This window comes from Chinchilla lanigera, unplaced genomic scaffold, assembly GCF_000276665.1.
Source record: "Chinchilla lanigera isolate Chin_1 unplaced genomic scaffold, ChiLan1.0 scaffold00001, whole genome shotgun sequence".
In the NCBI taxonomy this organism is placed as follows: Eukaryota; Metazoa; Chordata; class Mammalia; order Rodentia; family Chinchillidae; genus Chinchilla; species Chinchilla lanigera.
The window spans coordinates 1,220,555-1,248,211 of NW_004955402.1; the positions used below are offsets into that span (position 1 = coordinate 1,220,555).

At 54.8% G+C, this 27,657-nt stretch overlaps 1 protein-coding gene across 4 annotated transcripts in view; it reads right to left on the reverse strand.

Moving 5' to 3' along the window:
- The window catches only part of Gnal (guanine nucleotide binding protein (G protein), alpha activating activity polypeptide, olfactory type), a 66,787-nt gene that overhangs the window by 38,040 nt on the left and 1,090 nt on the right, over positions 1–27,657 (reverse strand). For 3 of the 4 annotated variants that reach the window (XM_005372578.2, XM_005372576.2, XM_005372577.2), the window contains exons 2-5: positions 27,358–27,593; positions 27,139–27,211; positions 26,278–26,332; positions 26,013–26,132 (exon numbers count right to left, since the gene is read on the reverse strand). In XM_005372578.2, the coding sequence (XP_005372635.1) occupies positions 26,013–26,132; positions 26,278–26,332; positions 27,139–27,211; positions 27,358–27,499 (390 nt within the window). In that variant the 5' untranslated portion in view covers positions 27,500–27,593. Of the gene's footprint in view, positions 1–26,012; positions 26,133–26,277; positions 26,333–27,138; positions 27,212–27,357; positions 27,652–27,657 lie in introns of those variants that run through there. The other variant, XM_013514351.1, reaches the window with a different exon arrangement.

Genomic DNA, 27,657 nt, shown 5'->3' on the forward strand with positions numbered 1-27,657 from the left:
AATTTTGACAGGGATTACACTGAATCTCTCTAGGCCATTTTGGGAAGAATTGCCATCTTAATCATGAGTGTTCTAATCATGAACATGGTATATCTATTTGTGTCTTATTTAAATTTCCTTAATAGTGATTTGTAGTTTTCAATGTATATATCTTTTATCAAGTATCTTCCTATATAAACATTTTTGGGATGTTATTTTGAATGCATACATATTTCAAATTTTCTTTTTAGATGTTTTCACACGTGATACGCAGAAGGAATACACCTGATGTCTCTACTTGATTAAACTCACTACTTTCACCTTAGTTCTAGCAGTGTCCAAGGCTCTGGGCCGGGGGTGGAGTCAGAATTCCATGTGGCTCTAAAGTACAGGGTGCTGAGCCGAGGGCCCCATGCCCACTATGGTCAGTTTCATGCTTTTGGCTGTTGTTGTCCCCTCCCCTGCTTTTTAAAAAGATACCTTAGGACTCTGTCTTCTACTTCCAAATTACAATCTCTCAGAGCACCTGTGATAGGCATAGCATTTTAGTAATCACACTCATGACCCATAATGGAGAATTAAATTAATCTACCCTCTACTGATGGGAACATATAATTTTCCTTAGGTATCTTTTTTCCAGAAAATTGGTTCTTTTAGCTTTTGAGACTTTTCATAACACTCCCACTCCGACACCCAAGATCATCTCTGTAAAATCTTAATTCTTTGAAAATTGTGCAATTGCAGCATGCCACAGACACTCACAAGAGAAGCGTACTTATGTGGGACAGAAATACAATAATTGGGTATTTTCGTTAGGGACAGGGGACTCTGAGAATCGCGACTGTCATCTGCTCCAGATGAGGCGCTTGGACGCCCACCTGAGCCCAGGTGCCCACAGGAGGTCTCGGGCCTGGGCCTCCCAGACAGCTGCTCTGCTCTCAGCCTGGCCTCCCTCTAGTCTGTCCTTAAACTGTGCCTCATGCAACCCTCTGCATGTTCTCCTCAGTGTGAACCCTTTGACCCCCACCCCCCTCATCCGCACCTCCATCCTCTGTGCCCTCCAGCCTCTGGGTGCCCTGCACTCAGCTCATCTGCCTGGGTTTGCTTTGCCTCGGCATCTCTCTGCCCCACGCGGACCCTGCCGGAGCAAGATCTTCCTGGTTTGCTCCTGACCCGTGTCAGGTGCCCAGAGTCATCCTGCTGCAGATCATGAGCTGCGGACGCCTGTTCCCTCTTCCCTCCACCTGCCCCACACGGAAGCCTGTGCCGATTACACTGAAGAGCCACAGAGGCATGTTCGCAGCTGGGAGCTGACGGGAGCCCAGTCCGTGTCCAGGAGTTTGTGTGGAGACTTGGGCTCAGTGTTCTGACATTTCCTGGCATGGTTATCCCAGTCCTACTCCACGAGGAATTCAGGAAGCAACTTTCCTGGAGTCCAAGAATGCACCTGTTTCAGAAAGCCAGACCCGGTGTGGACTCGGCAGCACACGGAACAGTCACACAAAAGTGCTTTCCTTCCCACGGCGCGCACTGCTGAGGACGACCCTCCTGCACACGAGACAGCGCACCTTCACACTCACACACGCACACCCAAGCGTGCACACGTGGCCACCCCTCCCTGTGCGTTCCTACCCACACAGGCAGCAGCTGCAGCCAGAAATATCTGAGAGACAACGTGCGTGCCTGTGGGCAGAGCCTGAGCTGGGGATCGACCACACGCTGATCAGCCACGTGAACAAGTTGTTGGGACCACAGCAAGCCAGTCCAGCCTTTGTGTTCGTCCCTGGGGTGTGGCTGGGGCTTCGCCGCCACAGACAGCGCTGAGGATGTTTCGCTTTCCGTGTTCTCAGCACAACACCGAGACCATGCACTTTCGGCCCTGCCGCACGCATCCCCGCTTTCTACTGTGTATAAATAGAGAGGCAGACTGCACGGGGCGGTCGCTGCCTCTCCATCAGAGAGGTCCGGTCCCACCCCCCCCAGCTTTCCCTTTAGTGTGTGTCTCTCTCCCGTCGCCCCCCTCAGGACCCTGCTGGCTGTTCAGGGTGTGGCACGTGCCTTCGCACCAGACGGGTAAACTTTCTCTCAGTGGTTGTTCCCCGGGGAACGCGTGTGACAAGCATTTAGGCATCACTTGCATGGCATGAGAGTAGAAGTCACCCAGGGGTGATTTAGAGAACCCAGGAAAGGTGTGCCGGTTACGCACACACACACACACACACACACACGTCACACTTCACAGAAGGGACGTGAGCAGCTGTGGACTTGCTACCTTGAGAGGTGGGGTCCTGAAACCCACTGTCAGATAGTGGGGGGTGAATATGCACACACATGTATGCACACACACAACACGTGTGCGCACAGGAGTACACACATGCGTGCACACCCCCAGCAGCCATCCCTGTGGAAGGCTGCTCATCCACATCGAGGGATCCGAGCAGGCCGTGTTAGATCTGCTTCGACGGCGTGACGCGCAGTTGTGACAAAAGACCCCGGGTGGCAGTGCACACCCATCCTGCTGCAGAGACAGCGGGGCATGTGTGAAAGGCGCCCCGTGGGGCTTCGCAGAAACTTAAAGCATTAATGCTTATTTATTTATTTATTTTTAAATATTTTGTATTTTTTGAGACAGGGTTTCAGTATGCAGTTCAGGCTGAAAAACATGAACTTTTAAAAAATTTAACTTTTAAAAATTCATTTCCATTAATTAAATTTTTCACAGTGCCAGGGATGGACCCCACGTCTTTTTTTCACTGGACAGGGGACAGCAGCAGCCACAGTGCGCATGAGTTGTCGCAGAGAGGGCTCTGCCTCGCCCCAGGGGCACCGGGGTGCTGGTGCTCAGCACACAGCAGCTGCCTCTCATGGCTCGAGGAGCCTCAGGGCCCGGCCTTGCTGCCCGGCATCCGGAGAAGTCACCACCCCACTCCCCGGTGGCCGCAGAGTACAGAGCGCACTGCTGCCTCCCTTGGCGCCCACAGCCTCTGGGCTGGGGACCAGGCCTGGCCTTGGGCTCATTAGCTCCAGGTTGAGTTTCCAGAGCCGTTGCTGGACAGGTGCACTCATCCACGTGTGTGGAGCAACTCAGGGGCATGAAGCGTGTAATTCACCACCCACAGCCTGCTGGAACACTCCACTGTCTGATAAAATATTGCTAAAGACAAGAGAATGTCTCTCCAGCCCGCGAGGGCCTTCAGCATCTGCTGAGTTACAGTCCGGTCTCCTGGGCTGCATGTGGCCGAGGTCTGCACCCCGCACCTGGCTTGTGCTGAGAGACACAACTGCTGCTCTGCGGGTGAGCACTGGTGCTGGTTTCCTCCCTCCAGTGCTGTGGCTGGAACAACAGCCTTGTGAACCAGCCACAACCCAGCCGAGCGCTCACTGCTCCTAAAAGAAGGCTGGAGAAAAGTAAACTCCAGCCAGCGCCGGGGATATAGCTCAGCGGCATAAGCGCCTGCATGGCAAACGCAAGGTCGTGAGTTTGATTCCCAGTACCCAGCCAGCTAGAGACCCGGCGGCCGAGGTGCGGATGCCTTGGGCTGACTTGATACCATCTGTGCCTTTGGCCACCGCAGAAGGTACTCTGTGTAGTGTGTCCAATGAGAAGGCAGCGCACACCTCTTCTGCTGTCACCTGCATGGGAGGTCACGAATAGCAAGGTGCGTCTCTCCTGTAGCTACAGGAGGCTGCGTGTGCTGTGGCTGTCTGCTGCAGGGAAGGCCTGGCCGTGCGCCCGCTGTGTCCCCAGCACCGTGATGAGTGCTCTGAACCCGCCCCCAGCCCCTCCGACTGCGCCGTGACCCTGGTTCACCGAAACCCAAAATGCCGTCATCATTCGTGAGCTTTCAGTTTTGCTTCCCTCCCTGTGGGCAACAAAATAGCCCCAGATTCTGACAGCCTGGACCCGGGGTTGGACGCAGCACATTACCACCAGCTGCCCTCAGCTCTGACGCGTTCCTCAGCCCCACAGAACCTGCTTCTTAGCGCCGTGCACAGACTGTGAGGAAGGAGCAAGGCCGGCAGGTCTGGTCATGTGACACAGAGGGCCAGCAGTGCGGGGGTGGGGTCCCGCAGGATCACAGGCTTGGCAGCATCGCAGCGGCCTCGTTTGGGCGCACTGTGACGCTGACCCCTAACGACACATTTCCCAGAATGCTGCATCTGAACCCTCAGGTGACAAAGGACTGCAATTCAAGAGGTGAAGCTTGGTATTCAGGAAACAAATATTTTTTTTCTGATCACAAAGAAGAGTGAATTAGGCCAGCTCAAAAAAACCAATATAATAATATAAATCAAAAACCTGAGGGGCTGGGGATTTAGCTCAACGGCACAGCGCCTGCCTGGCAAGCGCAAGGTCGTGAGTTCGATTCCCGGTACCAGAAAAAAACCAAAAAAAAGACAGAGAGTTGTAAAAAGCTACATGTATACACAGCATTACCTGTGCTAGGAACAAGTCAATGGCCTGTAGTAGGGAATTTGCTACACGAGTGATGCGATGCTTGGAAGATGAATCCTGCGTAGCCGTTACGGATCAGGCTGTACACATGATTGAAGCCAAAAATGTTCTCTTCAGAACCTTGCCGAGATCCCAGGTGAACTAACAAAGGGTTTCCCGTCTGTAAGGCAGTGGGGGCGCATCCCTAAATGTTTATTCTGGGGTGGGGCAATGCTACTTTTGCAGCAGTGTGTGCTGCGCTCCTGTTAAACAGAGCGCGTCTCTAAATCGGCACTGCGCCTGCATGGAGCTTCTGGTGGGAGAGCAGATAGCTGTGTCCCTGTGCTGTGATGCTGGTCTCCTTTCGGGGGCCCTGGTGCCTGTGACTGGACTAACCTCGAAGACACTGTGTGAACTCGACTCTCAGCCCAGGGACGAGTTTCAGGAGGAGCCAGGGGCCAGGACAGCAGCACCTGGGGCCCTGGCCAGAAGTTCTAAGGTGGATAAGGGCGCAGACGTGGAGACCAAGGGCCAAGACGATGTCAGTCTAGCTGAGCTGGCGAACCTCTCAGAGCTTTCAGTGATATAAACAGCTTGCTGTGGCACATATGTGAGAGGTTCACCACCACTGGTCTAGAGTTTCAGGAGGTGTCAGTCTCCACTGGTCTCTCGCTGTGGCACTCATTTCTTTAACACAAAGCCTTTTGTTGCATCTGCCCCCTGCCATCTCCTTAAATCTGCAGCTTATCAGAGAAGGGCACTTAGCAACACTGAAATATTCATAAATAACTTATTATTTTGTACTACACAGAAATTTAGGAACACTAACTTCTCCTAGGCGTAGGCACAAAGGTGGGTAGGTGCCTGTTAATGTTTTTTTTCCCACAAATGTGCATGTGTTTTACATCCAGGTGAATGCCACAGAACATAACATTCGCCACTTTCAAGTGTGCAGCTCAGGGTTTGGTTTGGTCGCAGAGCTACGGAGCCCCCCGTGTGGTTCAGAGACACTCTCGCCAGCTCAAAGGAGAGCCCCGGGCCCACCTGTCCTCCCCTGTCTCCTCCCTCGACCTGGCAGCCACTGACTCGCTTTCTCTTTCCATGACTTGCCCCTCCTGGGTGTCGCAGACAAAAGAATCACACTGCATGTGGCTGAGGTCCTGGCTTCCCCTGCTCAGCCTGATGGCTGGCGGCTCTGCAGGCCCTGGCTGGCCAGGGCAGGAGGGGGCCCTTGCTTCCTTCATCTGACTGAGTGATGACCCGCTGCGTGTGTGTATCGGGGTTGCTCACTCGCTTCTCTGTCGATGGACACACGGCTGTCTCTGCTCTTCAGCTTTGTGGTGAGCGCTATTGTGAACAGCAGTGTACGCAAAGCCGCTGAGACCCTGCTGTCCAGAAGACTTTGGACTTGGGAGCTCGTGCCGTGTGATGTGCGTGACTTTCTGAGAAACCACCAGGCCTTCCCACAGCAGCTGCCCCTTCCACCTACCCCGGCAGTGCGCGAGGACCCGTTTCTCCGTGTCCTTGTAATAGTGACTGTGTTTTGTGCTTTCGTTACAGAACTCCTGCTGGGCGTGCAGTGTAGCCCCATAGTTTCAATTTGCACTTCCTTAATAACTGATGACTTTGAGAACCTTTTCCACGGGCCTTCCAGCCAGGTGCACACCTTCTTCGGAGAAACGTCTGTTCAAGTCCTCTGGCAATTTTAAATTGAGCTGTCTTCTCTGTTGTGCGCTTTAAGAGTTCTTTGTATGTTATGAACCCTAGACCCTTATCATATCTGATTTGCAAGTATCTCTCCTATTATGCGGGGGTGTCCTTTTGCTGTCCTGATAATGTCCCTTACGGACAAAAGTGTTAAATTTTGATGAAGTCTGATTTACCTATTTTTGCTGTTGTTGCTCAAGGTTCTTGTGTGTCTAAGCAATCACTGCCAAATTCAAGGTCATGAAGATTTACCTCTATGTTTTCTTCTAAGAGTTTTATAATTTTAGCTCATATATTTAGGTCACTGATCTGCTGTGAGTTAACTGTGCATGCTGTGAGGTTTTACGTTAGTTCAATCTTGGTTACTTCTCAAATCCTACAGATTTTAAACTGGAAAATGACATACTATATGAATTCTCCGTGAACATACCTAATTGTGTTAAGAAGTTCTGTAGTACTTTCTTTTCTACAAACAGAATATGAGGAACCTCACAGTGGAGTAATCTCACCACTCCTTGGGACAGCGGTTTGTCAAAGACATTTTACATCAAGGGTTACCTTTTCTATCACAGCTTATCATCAGATCCCAAACAGTCCCCAGGTGCCAGCAACTGGACAACAAATACGTCTGAGCTCCCACTGTGTGTGGGGCTGAGCTCAAAGGAAAAACTGGGAACGGAGACTGAAGAGGATGACTGCCAGGATCCAGGTGGCGGCAGCCTGGGGGAGGAGCGGTCTCAGCCGAGGGCGGAGGAGGCCCTGGGGCTCTGTGCACACCCGTTACTGCAGAGACGGGAGAGCCACCCGTGTCCCTTTTCCCTGATGGCAGTCTTGGTACGCCAGACTGGCTTGTTTTCCTGGTCACACGGAAGCATCTCAGTATTGTAGGTGGCGTGGAGTTGGTTATAGTATCCCCCCCCTTTGAAAGGCTTTTAAATTGTTTCACCAAGGAAAACACCCAGGAGAGAGATCAGCTCATTTATTTCAAACAAACAAGCTCAGTCTCTTGATAATCAACCTTCTGTTTAGCAGGCAAATAGCGTCCCCCGGGGCTCTGACCTCACCCTCTGCCTGGATCTCTGTCCCGTAGGATTGGGCTCTGCTGTGGCTACAGAGAAAAAACACCTGGTGGCTTTGTCTGGCTCCTGGGCTGGCAACAGGCCGCAGCGGGGCTGGGGGTGCTGGCCAGGCCTCCTGAGTGTCGACGTCACTTCTGTGGAGACCTCATTAGTGCCGCAGCGGCCCACGGACCCTGCAGACCATGAGCCTCGGCACCTCCACGCCCAGCGCACGGGTGTCTCTGCTCCCCTCCGCAGCCTTGGCGGGCACAGCCCAGTGGGGAACGTCTCTGGGAATCAGAAGCTGCTCAGTAACCTCTCCCCGCAAACCTGGATACCTTGCTGTGTAAATCTTGAGTAGTGGTTTTTAAAATTCAGCATTCAAATTGTTTTGATAGAAAACTCAGCAGCCAGACTGCTAACTGCAGATTTTGCACTGTCTTAAATGTCAAAGGGGTTTTGGAGGTGAAAAATCACATGTGGTAACACATTTCCAACGCTGAACTGCACTCTGACCCGCTCTGTCATGCTATGAACTGTGGAATTAAAGTGAGTGGTAAAATATGTCACTCAGATAAAAGAGGCCAAACAACTCCTGCTGGATCTGTGTAAAAAACACAGTGGGGCCGTGAAGGCTACGTTACTGTCAACAGCACAGCCCTGAGGACACAGTGACGTCAGAGTGCACAGGGTGGGGACAGCAACAGCCACCCCGGGAATCCCTGCGTCCTCGCAATGGGGTGGCAGGGGACAGGGCCGCGATGGCTCCACCTGTGTGAGGTACAGGGCTCTCAATCCCCCAAGGAAGGGCTCGAGTGAGGGACTCTCAAACCACTAAAATCCTTCTTGCGTTTTAATCTCTCCTGAGGACACGTTTGGCCTCTCAGTATCAGACACCCGCTCCGCAGAGCACCGGAGCCTCCAGCCTGGTTTCCGAGCTTCCTCCTCTTGGTCCTGCTCGCTGACCAGAACCTTCTGTCCCTCCAGCCGGCCCCTGGCCGGTGTTAAGAGAAACGCTTGCTCGCTTCCCGGTGTTTGGGCTGCAGCACCTAGGAGCTGCAGGCTGCCTCCTGTCGTGTGGCCTGTGAGGTCCTCAAAGTCATAGGAGCACGGGCGACTCTGGGGAAACCTGAGGTCACCTCCAGGTTACGGCGACAAAGGCCAAGCCTCCGCTAACTTGTCCACAGCCCAAGCAAGACTCATACCGAGGGCGGAGGGGACCCTCAGTGCTTCTATGTCCCCGGCGGGAGCAGCTGACTGGAGGGGCTGAAGCCACCAGGCTGCGTCATCTGGGCCAGGGCCCTGGATGCCCTCCAGGCCTGGAGAGCTGTGCAGGACCTCAGGGCAGCCAGACGCACGTGAACCTTTGGAGCTGACACTTCATTATCACATACATTCTACGTCTGAGCAAATAGCTCGTCGGTAACTTTTACTTAATAAATCGAGATTTATTCAGACTTTCGAGGATTGAAAGAGCCACAGAAAGCGTGGCTGCGGACTCTGATGATGAGGGACCAGGGAGTGAGGCCCTCACCTCAGAACCAGGAAGCCCACAGGTCACTGTGCTTGTGACCGCCTCCTAACTTCTACAGCCATGCGGGGCGCTGGGTGGAGTCCTTAAGGCCAAACTCCAGGGTGGAGTTTTAGAAACCGCTGAGACCTTTTAAAATAGAGTCCCCGATCCTCCACCGAGGAACTCCTGAGGCCAAGCTGCCCAGGCCGGCTCAGGCAGGGACCCTGCTTCCCAGGGACCCAGGAGACTCAGGCTCAGCCTGACCCAGGAACAACACACGTCCACAGCTGAGCCGCAGGGACTCAAGTTCCCTAGGGCCTGTTACGTTCACAGCTCCTGGATTAACATACTGGGGACAGCAGGAAATAGAAAAGGGACGTTTGTGAAAGAAATGGGAAATAGTGACGTCACTGGAGCCGGGACCCGTGTCGAGGGCTTGCCAGGCCCAGGCAGCTGCTCCTGACCCCGCTGGGGAGAGGCCCCAAGGTCCGCAGGGAGCCTGGCAGCGCCAGTTCACCGAGCAGGACAAGCATCCAGCGGGTTAAAGTCCAGTTGTTACACTACGGCTGCCAAGTGCCCTGGGTTTCAATCAGGACTTGAGGTATTCTGGGTCCAGGCCTGGGAGCGGTGCTGCAGGTCACTCAGTGGGCACTGCGACAGCACTGAGAAGCTGAGGACCTCGGTCCCCTGGCTGACATCACAGTGTCACCTCTGGGCACAAGAGCTGCTACCACAAAGGGCTGCACTACGAGCACACACTTTCCTCACAACACTGCCGCATCATAGGAGACGCAGCGTGCAGTCCAGAAGCGTGTCCAGCTGGCCTTGGCCTCCGGCGGCCCTTGCTTCCCTTTGTCTGCCTGGGGGAAGGGGAGGCCTCAGCTCAGCCCCGGGGGCCCCACTCCCCGGCCCCTCTTCCTCCTCAGACCTGACCCAGGACGGCGCATTCGGCACACCTGTCGCTTCCCCTCCCAGTCCACCCCTCTTGCCCCCTGCCTGCCCCGTGGCCTTGGCAGTGCTGGCAAAATAGACGGCAGCTGGACAGAGCCCTGGAAACCATGTTCCTAGAGCCCGAGGGACTAAAACATAATTTCTCGAGACGCCGTCCCAAGGCGCTTCCACAGCCAGAGGTCAGAGCATTGCCACAAACAGGTTCTTTTTCGGATCCCGCAGCGATGCGTTCTCCGAGGAAGCTGGGGTGCCAGAAGACAGGGACCGGGTGGCACCAGAGGGCATACTCGGGGTGGTGCGTGCTGTCCCTCCCGTGCCCTCTGCGCGTCATGCTGAGTGGGCCTGCGGACTGGCTGTGCTCTGGCTGTTGGCCTGGGCGCACAGGCCACACACGGCCACAGAGTGTGACCCGCCCCGGCTGCTGGGTGGCGGCTGTCTCTGCGACGCCCTGTGCAGGAAACGGAGGAGCACAGGAGGGGCGGGCCCCGTGTTCCCTCTCTCTCCTTTTTAGAACAAGGAGCAGTCATTTTCTTTCATTTTAATAATTTCCTCCCTTGCGAGAGGAATTCAAATGTCTTTCACTCGCCAGAGAGTGGGAGGTGGTGGGTGGAAGTCTCTGAAGACCTCAATAACAGCTTGACAGCGCTGCGGAGGCAGGCACAGGTGCTTAACCCTTCCGAGCCACGGAGCCTCCGTGAGAGAGGGCCAGTGGGCCTTTCGGGGTGGGCGGGGTTTCCGGTCAACACCAGCCTCCTGTCCTCCCAGGACCAACTCATGAAAGGCACGCTGCAAAGACGTTCAAAAGAGCAGTGCGATTCACCCGCAACAGCTTAGCCTAGTTAACTGCATGCTAGAGAAAGGCAGAGTGTGAAGCCGCTGAACAGGGGCCGAGGCCCTTAGAAGGGGCAGCAGGTGCGGGCCAGGCCCTCGCTGCAACCTCCAGGCCAGGCTGGAGGAGGCGAGCTGTCCGACCGCAGTGCCAGGTCTGAGCACGGCCAGGAGCCCTAGTGACGCTTCACAGCTACAGGGCTCGGAGTCACGCAGCGGCCCCCTGTGTCTGTAGAGCTGCGTCTTTGGGTTGAATCAAGATACCAAAAATATTCGGAAAAAGATGCATCTGCGCGGAGCAGGCACAGACCCCGCTCCTTGTTGTCCCTAACAACACAGCATGGCAGCCTTTCCCAGTGCTGGCACGGCAGGATGAGCCCGAGTCACGCGGGCTGGCTCCCAGCTCACAGGGCGCGTGGGCTCCCCGCAAACACTGCTGCTGCCAGGAAGCCCGGGCACCCTCGGGTTCCGCTTCCCAGGCCCTCCCCTCCTCATGTCGTGTCCGCAGCACCCACTCCCTCCTGCTGCTCAAGTGCTCCTCTGACCCTCGCGGGCAGACGCGCCCCAGGAAGGAAGGCTCTGCTGGGGCAGGCCAGGGGCAGACCAGACCGTGGGGCCCACAGGCGCACACAGAGATGCCGGCTCGGGATGGGACGTGCTGCGCGGCCAGCGCCCTCTCCGTGCGCGGTGCCGACTGCCCTCCCAGTGGTAGCCAGGAACATCCGACCAGCTCCTCCTGCTCATTCCTTTCTTCTCTGTTCCTGGGAATCAGGCCTCTCCCCAGCGTCCCTGCCTCCCTCGTGGGGCGGCTCCGAGGCCGCACAGCGCTCTGGAAGGTGGGGAGGCCGCTGCTGCCTTCTGCCCCATCCCCCGATCCCCGCGGGCAGGCACTGTCTTCTCCAGGAGGCCTGCTCGGATGCCGAGTGTGCGCTTTCGCACTCACACACAGACCACAGCCAAGGTGTGGCTCAGAAACGAAACACTAACTTGCATGTTTTGAGTGAATTACTAAGCGCCCTAAAAAGTACAAGCATAAAATAAAACAAAAAGAACAAAAGCCACAATCTGTTCAAATGCAGCGACACGCAGCCACACGGCTCTTTTTGAGCAGAGGGATCCAGGGTGCATATGGCCTGCTGTATCACTGGGTCCCCGGTACTGAAAACCAAAACAACAGCCAAACATGGGCCCTGCCCCCAAGCCCAGCACAGGGCTGTCCTCAGAGAAGGTGATGGCAGGGAGTGTGGCGCCGGGTCATGTGTGTGGACGCCGTACATGGATGCTGCACAGAAGCTCCTAGGACCAGAAGATCTTGACACCCAGGAGGGGCAAGATGCCACACACCAGGCAGTGCCCACTCGGCCACCAATGGCACTGAGGAACAAAGCCTCCACCTCCATGTTACGAGCACTGATGTCAGGAAAGAAGAAATGCCAAGCCAGCATGGTGGCCAAGGCTATAGTTCCAGAACCCAGGGAGGCTGAGGCAGGAGGATCACAAGTTTGAGCCCAGCCTGGCCATCTTAGCAAGTCAGTGAGACTCTGTCTAAAAATAAAAAATAAAAAAAGGCTGAGTGATGGAGACCACTATGAAGCAGACCCGAGCAAGACTTAAATTAATCAATTGGCTTTTTATGTTTACTTGTGAATCTGTCTAAAGCCTAGGCTGCTTGTCTGGAAGTGGGCAATGGACTCATAGTAAGCGAACTTCTGTGAGTCACTAATCCCTACTAAAACTTGTAGTGGCAGATGAAGCAGGAAAGCCTCAAATGATAACACAAGATCACAACCAAGGAAACCTGGATCTGATCTCAACTAGATAAAGACTGTAGCCTCAGGTATCCCACTCCTAGGTGGATTAACTTAATCCTTATTTAGGATTAATTTAATTCCTTACTTGGAGAAGTCCTTGAGTAATTCCACCCTTCTTGAGTACTCCTCTCCCTGCTTCTGATAACCAAATAAGTATGGGCCACCCAGAGAAGGAGGAGGAGGACGCTCAGGTCTTGGTCTTAGTCCTGAGAAAATCTCAAATTCTCTGAGAGAGCATTGGTCATCCTGGAGCTCTGAAATCATTCCATTTATCTCTTTCTATGTAGCCTTCGCCATATACTCCTTTGGGAGACTGCAGACCTGATCAGCCTGCAATAACTAAGGGATATTATTATCTGATAACTGGGGATGCAGCTCAGCATGACAGGCTTGGGTTTAATCCCAATACCACAGAGAAAAAAAAAATAAAAGGAAAGATTAAGAAAAGAGAAATCGCTACAGTCATTTGTCCCTGGTATGGGTGGGGACTGGCTCCAGGACCCCTTCCAATTCCCGAGCCCAAGGGCATCCCAGTCCTTCATGGAGAGTGGCATAGCATCTGCGCAGAAGCCACACACGTCCTCAGCTGACCTCCCAGCACCTGCAGCTTCACCACACCTCTGTCGATGTGCACACCTGCCTGCTGGACTGGCTTGAACAGGGAGTGACGTCACGGAGAGCAGCCTGTCCTGCTTACGAGAAGAAAATGTGTCTGTGAATGTTTTCTGTCTGCAGTTGGTTGAACTCAATGGCATGGGTCCAAGGACGCAGAGGGCTGCCCCTGTCCCGTCTCTGGCCCCTGGGTAAGACCTGCTGGCCGCAGTGGTGTCCCAGAGCCTGATATGCTGCTTGTTCGGCTGAGACGTGCAGGCACATGGCACACACTAGATCCAAAGACTCCCGGAGAAGGAGAATAAATATCTCATTAGTAATTCCTAAAAACTGCATGTTGAAATAATACTTTGGGTATATTATGTTAAGCAAAATATGTAACTTCTATTTTTATGCTTATATTACTATCTTTACTTTTTAAAAACGTGGCTGGGAAAATATGTAAAATTGTTGTCTGCATTTATGGCTCACGCTTCAGCTCTCCTCCCTACGTTGTGCCCGGACTGGCTGAGAGAATCGCTGGTTAAATGCATCTGAGCAGTTCCTTCAGCGACACAGTCACCCTGAGACAGGGCTGGGCGGGGATGAGGACCCGGGCTCCGGAGCGAGCTCCCTCGGGGCCCACGATGTCTACACAACCCGCACAGCACTCAGAGCAAAACAGTAGCCCTAGGTTTGCAGACAGGTTAACCCCAAGGGCGGTGCTGGGAGCCACAGTGACAGAGCAGCGACATGCACAAAGGCTGGTGAGCGACTGTGTCTCCTCCATCATCTGCCCCTGCAGAGGGAGCAACTTGCATCACTCAGGGACAGCAGCTCTTGAAGCCTGGTCACCTATCAAAACCGACACAAATCCCAAACGGACCCTGGAGATCTCCGGCTCTTTGTTGCACAGTCTCCCCGGGTATCAGCTATGGGAGTGTTTTGTTTAGAGAGAGGGGATAGAAGACAAGACACCAACAAAGGACAAGAGGCTGGGACACAGCTGGGAGGCTGAGCGTCTCCGCACGCACAAGGCCGAATGTTCCACCAAGCACCCAAATGGGAAGAAAAGAAAAGAAAGAAAAAGGAAAAAGAAAGAGAACTCTAATTTCAGTTTTGGGTTTTTGAGAGTCTCACTATGTGGCTCAGGCTGGACTCAAACCCTCAGTCTTCCAGCCTCAGCCTCCTGACAAACTATCAGGTGTCTTTTGAACTAGCGCAAGGTGAATGTATTGGATGAGGTCACGAGGTCTTTCCTGGCCCTTGGTCCTCCCTTAGTTTATAGGAGTTTGATTAACCACAGAACACCCGAGCCCCTCTTGCCGCTGATTCTCCTTAGGCCTGGGTCCCTGAGCCCAACCTTGCTGTTCTCTGTCCATGCATGGGCTCGGCCTCCGTTCCTGTGGCCACCTCTGCTACCCTTCGGCCTCCTGACCACGGTGACGCCACCTCCTTGCCAGGACTGTGCTGCCGGTGCCGAACTCGTGCTGTTATTCTACCCGCCCACGCATACGCCACCCGCCTCCTCTCCTCCCTCTGCCCACAGAGAGCCCATGGTCCTCACCACCCCTCCACACCGCTCCACGCCCCCTGTTCCCCTCTGGACATGACTCGGCTGCGTCCCTCCTCGACCGCCTCCGTCCCCTTGCCGGGTCCAGCATCCTGCGTGCTGGGCCACCGTCTTCTGTGTTAATAACTGGTTCTCAGCATATACAGGCTTAAACCCCAGCAGTTTGTTTTGCTTCTCTTTGAACCTTAGAAAAGATCCTTGCACTTAAAGTCATTGCTCTGCACGAGGGCTTGGCGCTTTGACGTGGGGTCACCGAGTTTCCTGTGGGCCCCTGACGTGCCCACTTTCCCTGGTGTACTCCTGAGCCGTGAGCCGTCCGCATGTTACACACTCACCACCCTGTTCTGGGTCACGGGGCTCTTTCTAGTTTTTGTTGTTCTAAACAGTACTGTTATTAATATTCTAGAACGTGTTTCCTGTTACAGGGTCCTCATGGTAATATCCATTTCAATCTGCTTAACTCGGAGCCTGGTCCCTCCTGCCTGTGGCAGTAGCAGCTCCCAAGTTCTCCTCCCAAGGCAGAACCACATGGTGGTCGTCCGGCGCGCGATCCAGAATGTCCTTTCCACACCACTCACTGGACGCGGCTCCTCAGTGTGACACTGGGTCGGTGAGAACAGTCCCGCTTCCCACAACGGCAAAGTTTATCTTCCAGGACTCAGTTGCTTGTTAGTTTTTGTTTGTTTGTTTTTCTCCCAGAACCAGGAATCGAACTCACAACCTTGCGCTTGCTGGGCAGGTGCTGTGCCGCTGAGCTAAATCCCCAGCCCTAGTTGCTTGTTAATTTGTTCCTTAGATAAAATCTCATTTTTTAAGAATTATGGAATTCGCCAAGGAAATGTCTACAACTGGTCCTTTTTCTTTGAAGCAATGTCATGTATATTTTCTCCATTCTTAATGTAGCATTGTTTCAATAATAGACTTTGCGGGTATCGGGGTGTTGGGAGGAGACACACCATCCCTGTTGACGTATCTAGTATAAGACAGGAATTCTGCCTCTTTGAAGGTGGATTTTACGGCCGAGGCATCCCAGGTTGGGCACCCAAGAACTTTAAGAGTTATTCAGAGCTGCAGTTTAACAGTCAGGTCTCTCTGAACTCACTTTTTATTTAGAAGTTGGGAAATGCTTCGTTTGCATTTACCACATGGGCTGCGTGTCACGAAGACGAGCATGAACTTGGTTAAAATAACAGACATTTGCCTTGTGCTTCAAGTCTGATTCAGAGTGGCTCGTAGAAAATACTCAGTTGACTCCTAACGGTGCCCACTGACGGTGAGTGTGTATAGTCCTGGGGTGGAGGCTCTCAGCAGGTCCATGTGAGACGTGGGTGAGCCACAGGGGCCCGCCGGAGTCACCGTACCCGCTGTCACTTTGGATTTCTAGGCACCGAGCCCTGGGGCGGGTGGCACAGCCCTGCCTGTCTCTGGCCGGTTCTCACTGTAACTGAGGCTCTCTCTGAGGCTAGGATCTTATCTTTGCCAGCAATCCTAATCCACATCTGTGGGTTTTTCAAGCTCCCCAAGCACGTGGTCCAGCTCCTTCTGTGAGGCTGGTATTTGTGGCCCTGTGCACAGGTGGAACGGCTCCGGAGCAGTTGGGTAGGGGACGGCGCCCGGCCCAGACTGAGTCTCTCCAGTCATGGGCTCAGGCCGGTGGACTGCACTTCCGGTGTCCACTGGGAGAGCGCAGGGAAACTGGATAGAGCCTTCTCCAATTTATGGATTAAATATTTTTCTTTTAAAGGGCCAGAAGGTTCCCACCACAGAGCCAAAAGCAATGATTTCTTGAAGACTTTAAAATATGGAGAGCTCATGTTTTAAATTTAACAAGAATTTAAAAAAATAAGGGCATACTACAAATTTTAGCTATGCGCTTTGAAAGGAGGCCTTCTATGCAAGGTTTCCAGCCGATAACTCGGCACACAGGATGAATCCTCATGCAAGACAGCACAGTGTCACGCTGCCGCAGGGCCCGGCCTCAAGTTCCTCGAGTAAGTTCAGGTGACAGCGCACAGAAGGAGCTTCCAAAATCACACCTGGAAACTGGTCCAGAGATGGGGACACAGCCCTCAGAGAGCCCCGACAGGACAGGTGTCTGAGGAGCAGAGATCAGGTTCTAACGCCCTGAGGCAGCTGTCACTGCCCGCCCACTGCAGAGCTTCTCCTGAGCAGAAAGAACACCTAAGGCGGGAATTTGCCAGCCCGAGTTTTGTTAAGGATGGCACAGTCATCGCATGACAGCGTCAAGGAAGGGACTGAACCGCCCGAGTGCAAGGACGAGGCTGACCCGCGCAGACGCCTGGCGCCTGGCTGAGTGCTCCAGGGCGGGACACCTCCTCATCACCAGGACTGTCGCCGGAACACCCCGTTTGGGGCCACAGCAGCACAAGTGCTTGGGAAGCACCACGAATGTGCCGGTGACCCGCCACCTCCGCGCTGGCATCTGTTTCCACTCTGCCTCCCGCCTCTAGCTGTGGGACAGCAGGGTGGCCTGGAGGTCTCCCTGGTTTCCGGGGATCCCCCTTTCCGGGCTGCTCCCTCCTCTCTGCTAGAAAACCTGTCCTCAGTCTCACAGCAGCTCAGCCTGCACATCGCGCCGCACATGTGCAGCTGTGGGCTCTAACACAGAAGACACAGGCTGCAGCCCACAGGGAGCAGTGCGGAACCTCAGGTGCCATGACAAACCGTGATGAAAGTACAGGCTTGGGACTCGAGGGAGGTGCAGTCCATGGCGCGGTGCCACGAGGCTGCTCTCTGAGCTGTGGGGCCCTCGCCTCCCTCCACAGCCGGCTGTCTGGGCCGCCTCTGCGCCTCCTTTGTCCTGCACTTTGTGGCTGTCCTTGCCGGACGCCGCTCCCAGCCCCGTGGGAGCTGACAGAAGTAGGCTGTAGCCGGGCATAGCTGCACCCGCCCCTTTCTATCTGCAGAAGACTCTAAATACCTTTCTATGGAAAAATTCCACTCTTTTTAGATATTTTAAAAGAATACTCAGGCAGAGCAGTGTATGATTTAGATACTACTTTGTGCATGTTTTAGCCTCTCCACATGCACCTGTGTGTACATGTGGTCATGTGACCACGCATGTGTATTCACATGTCACATCTCTGCATGTGGACAGGTGGGACGGATTAATAAGACTGGGGCAAGGTTAGTTTTATCTCAACTTGAAGTGAGGAAGTTTAAATGGAACTAAATTAACCAATCAATATTTTTCTCTTCTTACCCTAAATTTACATTAATTAAATAATTAACTTTTTGGTACTGGGAATCAAACTCAGGAGCTTGTGCTTGCCAGGCAGGCACTTGTGCTGCTGAGCTGTATCCCTGGCCCCTACATGCTTTATAATGTGGAAAAAATTTACAGTACAATTAACTGGAACATAGTTTTCCCTATGAGCATTTCTGTAACACGGACTGTATACATGTGTAGTAGGTGACGTCTGTGAACTTCGCCCCTCCGGAGCTCCAGCCTTCTGTGCCCGAGGTCTGGGGGCTGAGGCCGCTGTCCTGGACGGTCCCTACCTGCGAGGGGACATGGCTTCCCGCCCACGCCTCCAGGCCCCTTGGGCTCCCTCCTGTCTTGCTCTCCCATCTATCCCTCCAAGCTGGACCCAGCCCTGCACTGCCCCAGGATGGTGGAGAATGAGCCGCCTCTCAGAGGGCACGGGCACCTCCTGGCTCCCTTCCCACCACTTTCTGACCCTGGTGAGGCGGACTCTCTCCTCAGCTGCCCATGGGTGGCTGCTCCCCTCCCCAGGGAGTGCTCGATCTGTGCTGCTGAGAACCCTGAACCCAGCGCTGCAGCCCTTGCTCAGAGCCCTTCCTGAGTGCCACAAAACTTCTTGTCCGTGCACACGAGCCAGCATTGCGTCCCCGATGCCCTACCACTCGCTGTTCCCCGTCAGCTGTATGTCACACACACCTTCCTTCTTTACCAAGTCAAACGCTTCTGGAGGCCACGCGCCCTGACCTTAGCTTCCTCTGTGTAGCCTGCGGCCCTGGGGTGGTACGGAGCATGGATGTGGGCCGGTGCCTGGCTTCAGCACACATTAGCCGAGCACAACTAAGGCCACATGTGACACCAAGCCCAGCGGACAGCTCCCACCCAGGACTCCTGCACCCTCGGCGACAGGACTCCCGCGCAGAGCACGAGCGAGCTGCAAGCACGAGGGCCGGCGAGAAAACGCGCATTCCAAGTGGCACCGCATGAACCTGCCTTCTAAGCAAGTCTGGCCTTGCTCACAAGGGGCTCAGAAGGACGGGAACTGGTCTGCGGTCTGGGCCACTCCACACTGTCCCAGTCTTTGCTGAACGGTCCCTGCGGGCAACACTGGCCTTGGGCAAAGCAGCGCGTGAGAAGTACGAGTGGGCACCACGCCCTAGGCTGCAGCGTCTTGGTGGAGGAAGAGGATGAGCAGGCAGGGCCAGGGTCCACAGGGAGGAGGAGGCCCGTGGAAGGGGACGCAGGGTGCCCTCAGCATGGACGACTGTCTGAAAGCCCGGGAGAAGTGACAGGATGCTGGTGCTCCAAGATGACTGCAGTGCCAGCCTCCCAGGGTGGGAGGAGCCGTCCTGAAACACAGCTGGGGCCTTCATGAGAGCCACCGGTCCCGGCCCGCAGACACCTGCGCCGTCCTGCCCAAGATGTCCGGCCCCTGGTCCTCAAGGTCACATGCTAAGGAGCAGGGTCCCATGGCCCTAGTGGACTCCGGCTAAGTGTTCCTGTCAGCTCCTGGTGCTTGGTCTTAGCCCCCAAAATTGTCCACATGATTCACTGTGATGCTCCGTTTTATTTATTTTACTTGGCAATTCTGCCTAGAGATCTCTCCCACATGGATGAAGTCCGTGCAGTTACATTTTACCTTGGGTTCTCCTCACCCAGGGACAAAGGTGTGTTAAGTGCCAGGGGCGTAGCCCCGTGGCTCATGGCTTGGTTAGCATGCTCCCAGCCCTGGTGCCATCCCTAGAGCTGACAGTCTCGGGCCCTCCATGACAGGGTGGTGTCAACTGCTCTGCTGACTCACAGGTCACCCTGCTTCTGGGGACTCGAACAGGGGCTGAAGAGAAAAGCCTTCATTCTGTACTCTCTCATAGGTTTTGGATGTTATACCACACACAAACATTTCCCACTCAAATAAATACAAACGTAATTGTTTTTTTTTTCCCCCTTTGTTTCGTGGTACTGGAGATTGAATCCAGGGTCTTCACACTGAGCTATATTACCAGGCTCTTCTTTTATTTTTGAGATAAGATCTTGCTAAGTCACTAAGCTGCCCAGGTTGAGCTTGAGCTTGTGATCCACCTGCCTCAGCTTCCTTAAGTGCAGTGATTATGTGCACCACCATTCCGGCCTACAAACGCAGTTGTAAAGATGACATTGCTTTGTGTAGTGAGGATGTTGTGCAGACAGTTGATTTATTTCAATCCACATGAAATAATAAATGGCCAGACTGAAAACAGGAGGGGTTGTTCTAAGAGGTGGAGAAGAAGAGCCCACACCTTCCTGGGTGACGTTCTCTCGGAGTTCTGAGGACCCTTGGAGCTGCCCCATCTTTCTGCCTCTGGAGACCCCGGGGGCTCCTCCCTCAGGAGCCGCAGGTGCTGACTCACAGGCGTCTTTTCGTTTGGTACGGGAACAGCCTGCCCACCGCTCCCGCAGTCCTGGAGACAGTGGAGGAGCATGGAACGTTTCCCTCGTGGTCACATCAGACCAGCAACCCCGGGACGGAGGGCTCCAACCCTGAGTGTGTCCGAGTCCTTGAAATGACCACGCCCAAGAGCTAGAGGGGCACTTTGGGACAAAGCCTTCTGTGGTTCACGCCACCGCCCCGCCCTGAAGGTCCATTTCCTATGAGCTGGAAGCTTGTGGTGGAACAGGGAGGGGGCTCGGGCTGGTCCTCCATGGGCTTCTGATGTGCAGAGGAGACTGGCATGATGCACAGCTACGCACTAGTCTTGGTTCTTGACGTTCAGGCAGCGTGAGGCTCTCAGGGATGCACATGCTCATCTACGTCCTCTGCGGTATCTGGGAGGAGCCGAAGAATCCTGCGGCAGCTCTCCTCCTGAGAGGATACAGCAGTTCACACCGACGGGTGTGCTGGGCCGTGAGCTCCTCGAGGAGGCCCGACATGCTCGAAGTCCTGGGGAAGGGCCTTCAACTGACTTGGCTTACTGATCCCCTGCCGTCCCCAGAGCTGACGCCCCGACCTGCGCGCGGCTCCCCGGAGCTGACGCCCCGACCTGCGCGCGGCTCAGAGCCGCAGAGCAGGATGACTGTGCCGGCCGTGCGCCAGCGCGTTCCTGTACACCCGCCACGGACAGCCACAGGGGACAGCTGGGGTTTCCTGGCAGGCCTTGGGAAGGAGCAGTGGGCACAGGCCCCCGGCTGAGGTCCGGCCCCTCTGTCCTCGTCCAGTCACAGACTCAGTCCCGGGAGGATTCTCGGAGCACCTGTCTGCCTCCTGCCTGGGAGTGCCCTGCCTCAGCCTCCTCAGGTACAGAGGTGGCACCAAGCCCAGGTCCTCCTCCCTCAGCTCTGCTCTGGGCAGAGCCTCCTCCCACATGGTGCCTCATGGGCCAGCAAGGGGCAGCCAGGCCCACAGCGTCCTCCAGAGCAGCGTCCACCTCTTCACCACCTCGACACAGGTGACCCTGCTGCCTTTCACACCACGTGGAGGGTGGCGTGGCAGCTTCCTGCTGCTCATCTGCCCTGTGGCTTCTTCCTCCCTCTGCCTCCACAGCTCTGTCACTCGGTTCCAGGGATGGAACCCAGGGCCTCGTGCACACCAGGCACAGCTGCACTGTGAGCTCCACCCAGCCCTGGCTTCCTTTGCTCCGAACCCGAGTGCCGCCTCATTAGTTCCACGGAAAAGAACGATGCTGCCTGGGAAATACATTTCAATCCCACTTGGAGTTCAAGCTTCAGCTACTATTTTGTGGCACACATGGAAACCACACTGTCTTTAACATTGTGTAACCTTCTGTCCCTGGACATCTTGCATCCTGGGTCCTGCCCACACAGATGCAGGGGACCCCATCACAGTTGGATCCCTGGCCCTGGGTGTGTTTTCAGTGTGCCCGACCTGGGGTGGGGAAGGGAGGCTGATCTGTCCACTCACTGCTCCTCCAGGAGCAGACACGGGGCATCACTTTCCCAGGGGCTGTGGGGGCTCTGGGTTGCTCAAGGAGGGCACTGGGGACCCACAGAGGGAGACCCCTTTACCCAGGACCCACAGAGGGAGACCCACAGAGGGAGACCCCCTTACCCACTCTACAGAGCAGGATTCTGGCTGGCTGATTTATAGGACACACAAGAAAAACCCCTAACCTGACACCCCACGAGTGTTCTGGAAATCCTGTGCCCGTCTCTATGGAGACAATACAGCATAGGGCTGGCTCACACACCCTCCTGGGAAACCTGAACTGCCTAAGGTCACCACTCCAGGTCAGGGAGCTGAATGATGCAGTTATCATGCTGGGTGCCATGGCCCTGCCCAGCTCCCACCTGGGCAGGGGCTCTTCCCACTCTCTGGGTTTATGCTGGTGTGGGATTTTGGTAAAATGCCACCGACTGAGTGACCAGTCAGATTGCCTTTGAATCTGTTGTTCACACCCACGGTGCTCTTCTCTGAGGGACCCTAACAATTTAACAAAAGTGGACACAGAGCCCAGGTGTGAAGCAGTCAAACCAAGAAAAGGGATACCTGACTACCTCAAGAGAGACTTTGCCTGGTAGTGTGCGGAGAGTTTTTCCGAGGAGACTGGGGAAGGTGCTGCATCGTTTTTGATCCTCCATACGTGGTCAGCAGATCTGAGTTCTATTGTAATTGTCCCCAAGGACCATTTATTTCTCATTCCTTCATGAAAGCAAAGAGATTTGACTGCAGACACAGAAACAATTCGAGTGGGGCGCTGGGCCAGTGATCTGAAGTTTGGATAGCTCACGGAAAATAAAATGTAACCAGGCAAAAGCCACTCATCCTTTGTAGCTAGGAGCCGCGCCTTTCCCGTGTATCATGGTTTACTCTTTGCAAGGTGCTTTTGCATTTATCCCACTTGAAATTAAAATGTAACGTCCCACGCCAGCCTCCTCCCCACGCCCCACTGCTTGGAAGCAAATGTCTCTGACTCCCATTCACACGTGAGCCCCCTCGGCCCTGGTGGCCGTGAAGGGGGCGACTGGAGCCCAGGCTCAGGCTCACGAGAACCTCACCCTGTCACTGTGCCAGCCGTCACCCTATGACACCCGGCTGTAGGTGGGAGGAGGATCCCTGACCCGCACACCACCCTCTTACCCAAGCTGTGGTTTGCTTTGCCACCTGTCTGACCTCCTGCACGCAAGCGCACCTGTGCCTGCCCCTCTGACTCCTGGATGCCCTGCTGGGGTCGGTCCGGCCTGGAGAGGCCTTCTGCACTGTCATTTCTCCTGTTGTCCCCGAGGGCTCGCCAGGTGCACTCAGGCCAAGCCCCACCTCTGTCACAGACACTGTGGAGTGACCCTGCCAGTCAGCCGGCCCTGTCCATCTCCTCTGTCCTGCACCCCTGACCTCTTGTCGCCGGGGAAGCCTGACCCGCCATCCCACCTCCACACAGCCCCCCAGCCTTGTGAAGGTCACAGTGACCTTCAGGCTGCTAAGCCTGCTGTCTGCCCGGCCTCCCTGACCTCACAGGCTGTTTCTCCATGGCCCTGAGGTCCCGGCCCTGCACCTGGCTGGCTCCAGAATCTCCCTCTTTGACAGCTTCGCCCATCCACCCGGGCGGAGGACCTCACGCTCCACTGTGCCCCAAACCCATACACCAAGGGTCTGCACCCAGGAAACGGGCTCCCAGCTGCCCCCTCCCAGCCCTCCTCGGACTGCTCGGAGGTCGGCTTCTCCGTTTCCCTCCACAGCACACCTGACGCCAGAGGCCTGAACAGCTCCTGTCCCAGAACGCCCGACCAAGGCCATCTTCCCATCCCCCGCCCGCTCCACCCAAGGCACCGATGTCTGCGTCTGGGTCACCAGCACTGGCTCCAGCTCAGCGCCGACTACAACCCTCGCCACCCACAGGGCCCTCTGCACCCTTGGCCCTGACCGACACCATCGCAGCATGCGACCCGCTAGCAGCAGCTTCCAAAGGCCACGTGTCTTGCAGGGGCCCCGGCCCCAGGCTAAGACCTGGCTGAACTCCTCCACCCAGAACTCTTGTTCCCTGGCACCGTAACCCTGCTACGGCCTGTGAGGACTTAGCTTTCAGAAAGCGCACAAGAAATTCAAGTGAAAGGCCATGCAGAGAGCAAAGGAACCAAAGCAAGTCCACCGGAATTTACCCCAAGGAAGGAAGCTGCTCCTCTTAATTTTCCCTTCTTAGCTTGAACAACTTGAAAACATTTTGGGTGCCAGGGACCAGGGCCGGGTCCACCCTTGCTAAGCGGGAGGTCTACCACCGACCCCCGAGGGTTAATGTATTTGTTTCAAAAGATTTTTTACTGTGGCTGTGGGGTAGCTCAGTAGTAGAGCACTTGGCTGGCACAGGGGAGGCCCAGGATTTGGTCTCTAGCACCCCAACACAAAACAAGTAATTTTATACCTACAGGAGAATAAACTCAAAACCCTCCAGACGTGGCTTGTGACACCGACAGACTTTCTCAAGGACTCAGTCTTAAAAAAGTACTGGATATAGTAGTGTCATGTCTACTGTTGAAATGCTTGATTTAGTCCACTTTTATGACATTCCCAAGAAATGCACTCCTTTCAGTAAAATTTAGTCTTCTCCCCATGTACCAGTGTTAACAGCCTGTACGCCAGAGATTTGCCTTGACGGTATTCTTGGGAGGGATCATCAAAAGTGACTCTAAAAATCGCACACTCTAATAAGGTAAGTAGTGTGACCATTTCCAAGCATTATGGGGTAAATACCACTGAAAGGTGTGTGCACAGTAAAAGAAAAAGTAGTATTTTCCTGGGGAATATTATACATGTGATGGTAATCTCCTTATTCATACAAGTCTTGGCTGTAAGCATGTTCTCATCTGGCGTGGGTGTGGACACCTAACAGAAAGCAACCCCGACAGAGCTACGTGAAACACCGCCCTCCTCACCAGGGGAGCTGGTGGTAATTCCTGAGCCACACCGTGCTCTTCCCGGAGCTGCAGGTGCATTAAAAATGTGCATGGCTGAGCTCAGAAGTCTCTTACATGGGAGCTGCCGATGGCTTCTGAATTTCAGACTGGGCGAGGGGTCCCCAGCCTCTTCGAGTGTCGTGACAGAAGGACGACGTGGGGCTAGGTAACGAAGCGTAGTTCTCAGTTTGCTCTAGGTAACTTTCCCCCTGCGTCTGAGCTACTTTGCGACTGCTCTGGGCAAACATGGCATTAGCGGGCCGAGCCCTTGGAGGCTGGTGCACAGTGTCCACGCTCAAGGGAGAGGACGTGCCACTGCCGACCCTCCAGGGCTGGGTGGATTTGGGGACCTCTCTGGTGCTCAAGATGCCATCAAGAACTGGGAGGACGTCCCATGCCCTGTGGGTTACGAGGAGACCTCCCAGTGTGGCTGCCTCGCCTGCTGCCTCTCGGCCTCCAGGGAGACAGAGGCTGCCCCTGCTCCCGGCCAGGTGCCAGCCTAACTCCTTTCCAGGGCTCCAGGGGTGTCACCCGCCACACTGGGAGGCTAACTGGGAGCAAAAGTCACATTAGGGATGGAAATAGAAGCTTTGAGAATAAGCAGTTCTACTGTCATTTGGATACAGAGCCCACAGGACACCAGCGCTCGGCAGAGAACAGGGGTGGCAGGTGCACCCCGCTCTCACCCTGCACAGTGCTTTGGGCCCCAGCTTCCCTGGGAAGAGGGGTTCCGAAAACGACAGTGTCTCAGCCACCTTGCCAGGTAGTACAAACTCCAAAACAGTAGAGGGCTTGCACAGGGGTGCATGCGTGTGCGCGCGCACACACACACACACACACACACACACACACACACACACACACGCTTTGGTTGGAATTCTGACCGAAACTGCTTTCTGAGAAGTTCAACACAGCACTTGCCTTCAAAACACGCTTTATCAAATTACCAAATGACAATATTTTTAAGAAATGTAAACTCAAGAGAGAACTAACACCGACATCACCCTTTTACACAAGCAGCACCACCACACCAACGGTGTGGATCCACACAGGAAGGCAGGTGTGGCCCAAACTGCATTCCAACATGGCACAGCAGGGGTGCCCCGGGCCAGTAACCCCCACTCCCCAGGCACTGATGCGCAAGGCTTGGGCATAAACTCAGTTCCCCAGTTCTCTGCTCCCCAGCTTTCCACGCAGGCAGCCCCTAGCTCCACTGCTGTATCTGGGACGCAGCTACATTGCTCATTTAAAGAACACACAGAAAAAAGCACCGCTGACGTTTCTGAAAGGTCTGCTGCCTCCTGGTTGTCAGTCAGCACAAACACAAACATTTTCCTCCAGAGGGAACGTTCAGAGAGCTAGCTTTTGGTGAAAGTTACTGAATTCATATTGACATCTCAAGCAACCGCATAACAGTGGTTCTGCCTTTTACGGTGTAAAATAGTTTGACAAAGACTTTCTTACCTGGGAATATTCAAAGTCAGTGATGGGGGCGATGCTCTTGATGTAATCTGACCGGAACTGGTTTTCGGGATTGGCCAGTGGGACCGGAGGGATTATAGTGCTCATTGCTGAGACGATCGTCTAAAGGCGGGTGAAAAATGCAGAGAAATGTAACATGCGGGGTCCATGTACGACTACCTGAAGTTCATAATTTCTGCCTACACAGTTTCAGAGCACAGAGCATGCAACCCTTCTGCTCAGCAAACGTTTGAGGAAAAGTCCTTACCACAATAGCATCTTTGACATTTTTTCGGATGTCCAGAATTTTCTGTTTCTTTTCCCTGTGTGGAAAGAGAATTGTTAGTAATTTAATTCCCCCTTAACACCGATTAGAATATTTGAGTGGGATTTTAAATTTCCAGTGAGGCCGTGGGTAGACTGGTTTCACTAGTGGATATTTGCAAAGTTTTTACTGGGAAATGAAAACAGTCCTCTCTTCCAATCTGGCAAACTCAAGCGCACCCATCAGTTTAAAGAACCATGCAGCTCACACAGAAATGTGGTGAGGATGTTACAGACGTGGCACACAGGTACACCTAGGCCGTCACGTTTAATCTACCCGGCTACTGGCAGTCATAGATGGAAACAGACGCGGGCAGGCAACGCTACAGGGAAGAGGTCACAGACATTCAGCCGGCCCAGCGGGCTGTACTCCACCAACTCGGGATTAAAATATCTGGAAACCGAATCTGCACTGCACTGCGCTACCACTTCTCTGACAGCGCAGCAGCACAGCCCTTCCTGTGGTACTGACACACCGGCCAGAGGGGACCTGAGGAACGAGAAGGCCTTGTGCGGGTGACAGGCTGACCCTGCCGTTTTAGATGAGGGACTCCCGTTTATCTGGGTTTTGGTACTCGCTGGGGTCCTCGGACACCCAAAGAGGAGGAAGGCATTGAGTAGGTGCGCTGGGGGCAGCTCCGTGCCCCGAGAACCCCAAGAGGTTGTATTTTGTTAAGCAAATCTCTTTTTAACTGAATAGTGCCAGGATTTTCTAAACAGGCCCAATTGACAGCAAATGTCTGTTTTCCCCTCGCCATGACCTCCGATGGGGTGGGGAGCAGCGCGGTGGGGACGCCGTCCTTACTCGGGGTTGAACCCGTTCACATGCAGGATCCGCATCTGCTTGACGATCGTGCTTTTCCCAGACTCGCCGGCCCCTAGGAGCAAACAGACAGACGGCGGTCACCGTGCGCCCCCGCGTCGCGTGCCCACGGCTGCCGGAACGGCCGGGCCGGACCCTCCGCCCCAGGGAGCCGGGTCCGGTCCGGGTCCGGTGCGGGTCCGGGGGTCGGCGCCCCCTTACCCAGCAGCAGCAGGCGGTGCGTGGCCTTGTACGCCAGGCGCTCCTTCTGCAGCTGCTTCTCGATCTTCTTGTTGGCCTCGCGCCGCTCCTTCTCGTCCACGCCCGTGTCCTCGGCCGTCTTGCTGTTGCCCAGGCAGCCCATGCTGCGCGCTCGCTCAGGGGCAGGCGCGGTCCGGGGCGCAGGAGAGCCGGCGCTGGGGGGTCCCTGGGTAGCGCGACGGCGTGGCCTCCCCGCGCTGGAAGAGACGTGCGGCTCGGCGTCCCCTCCCGCCTGCTGCCCGCGGGGCGCACGACGCGCAG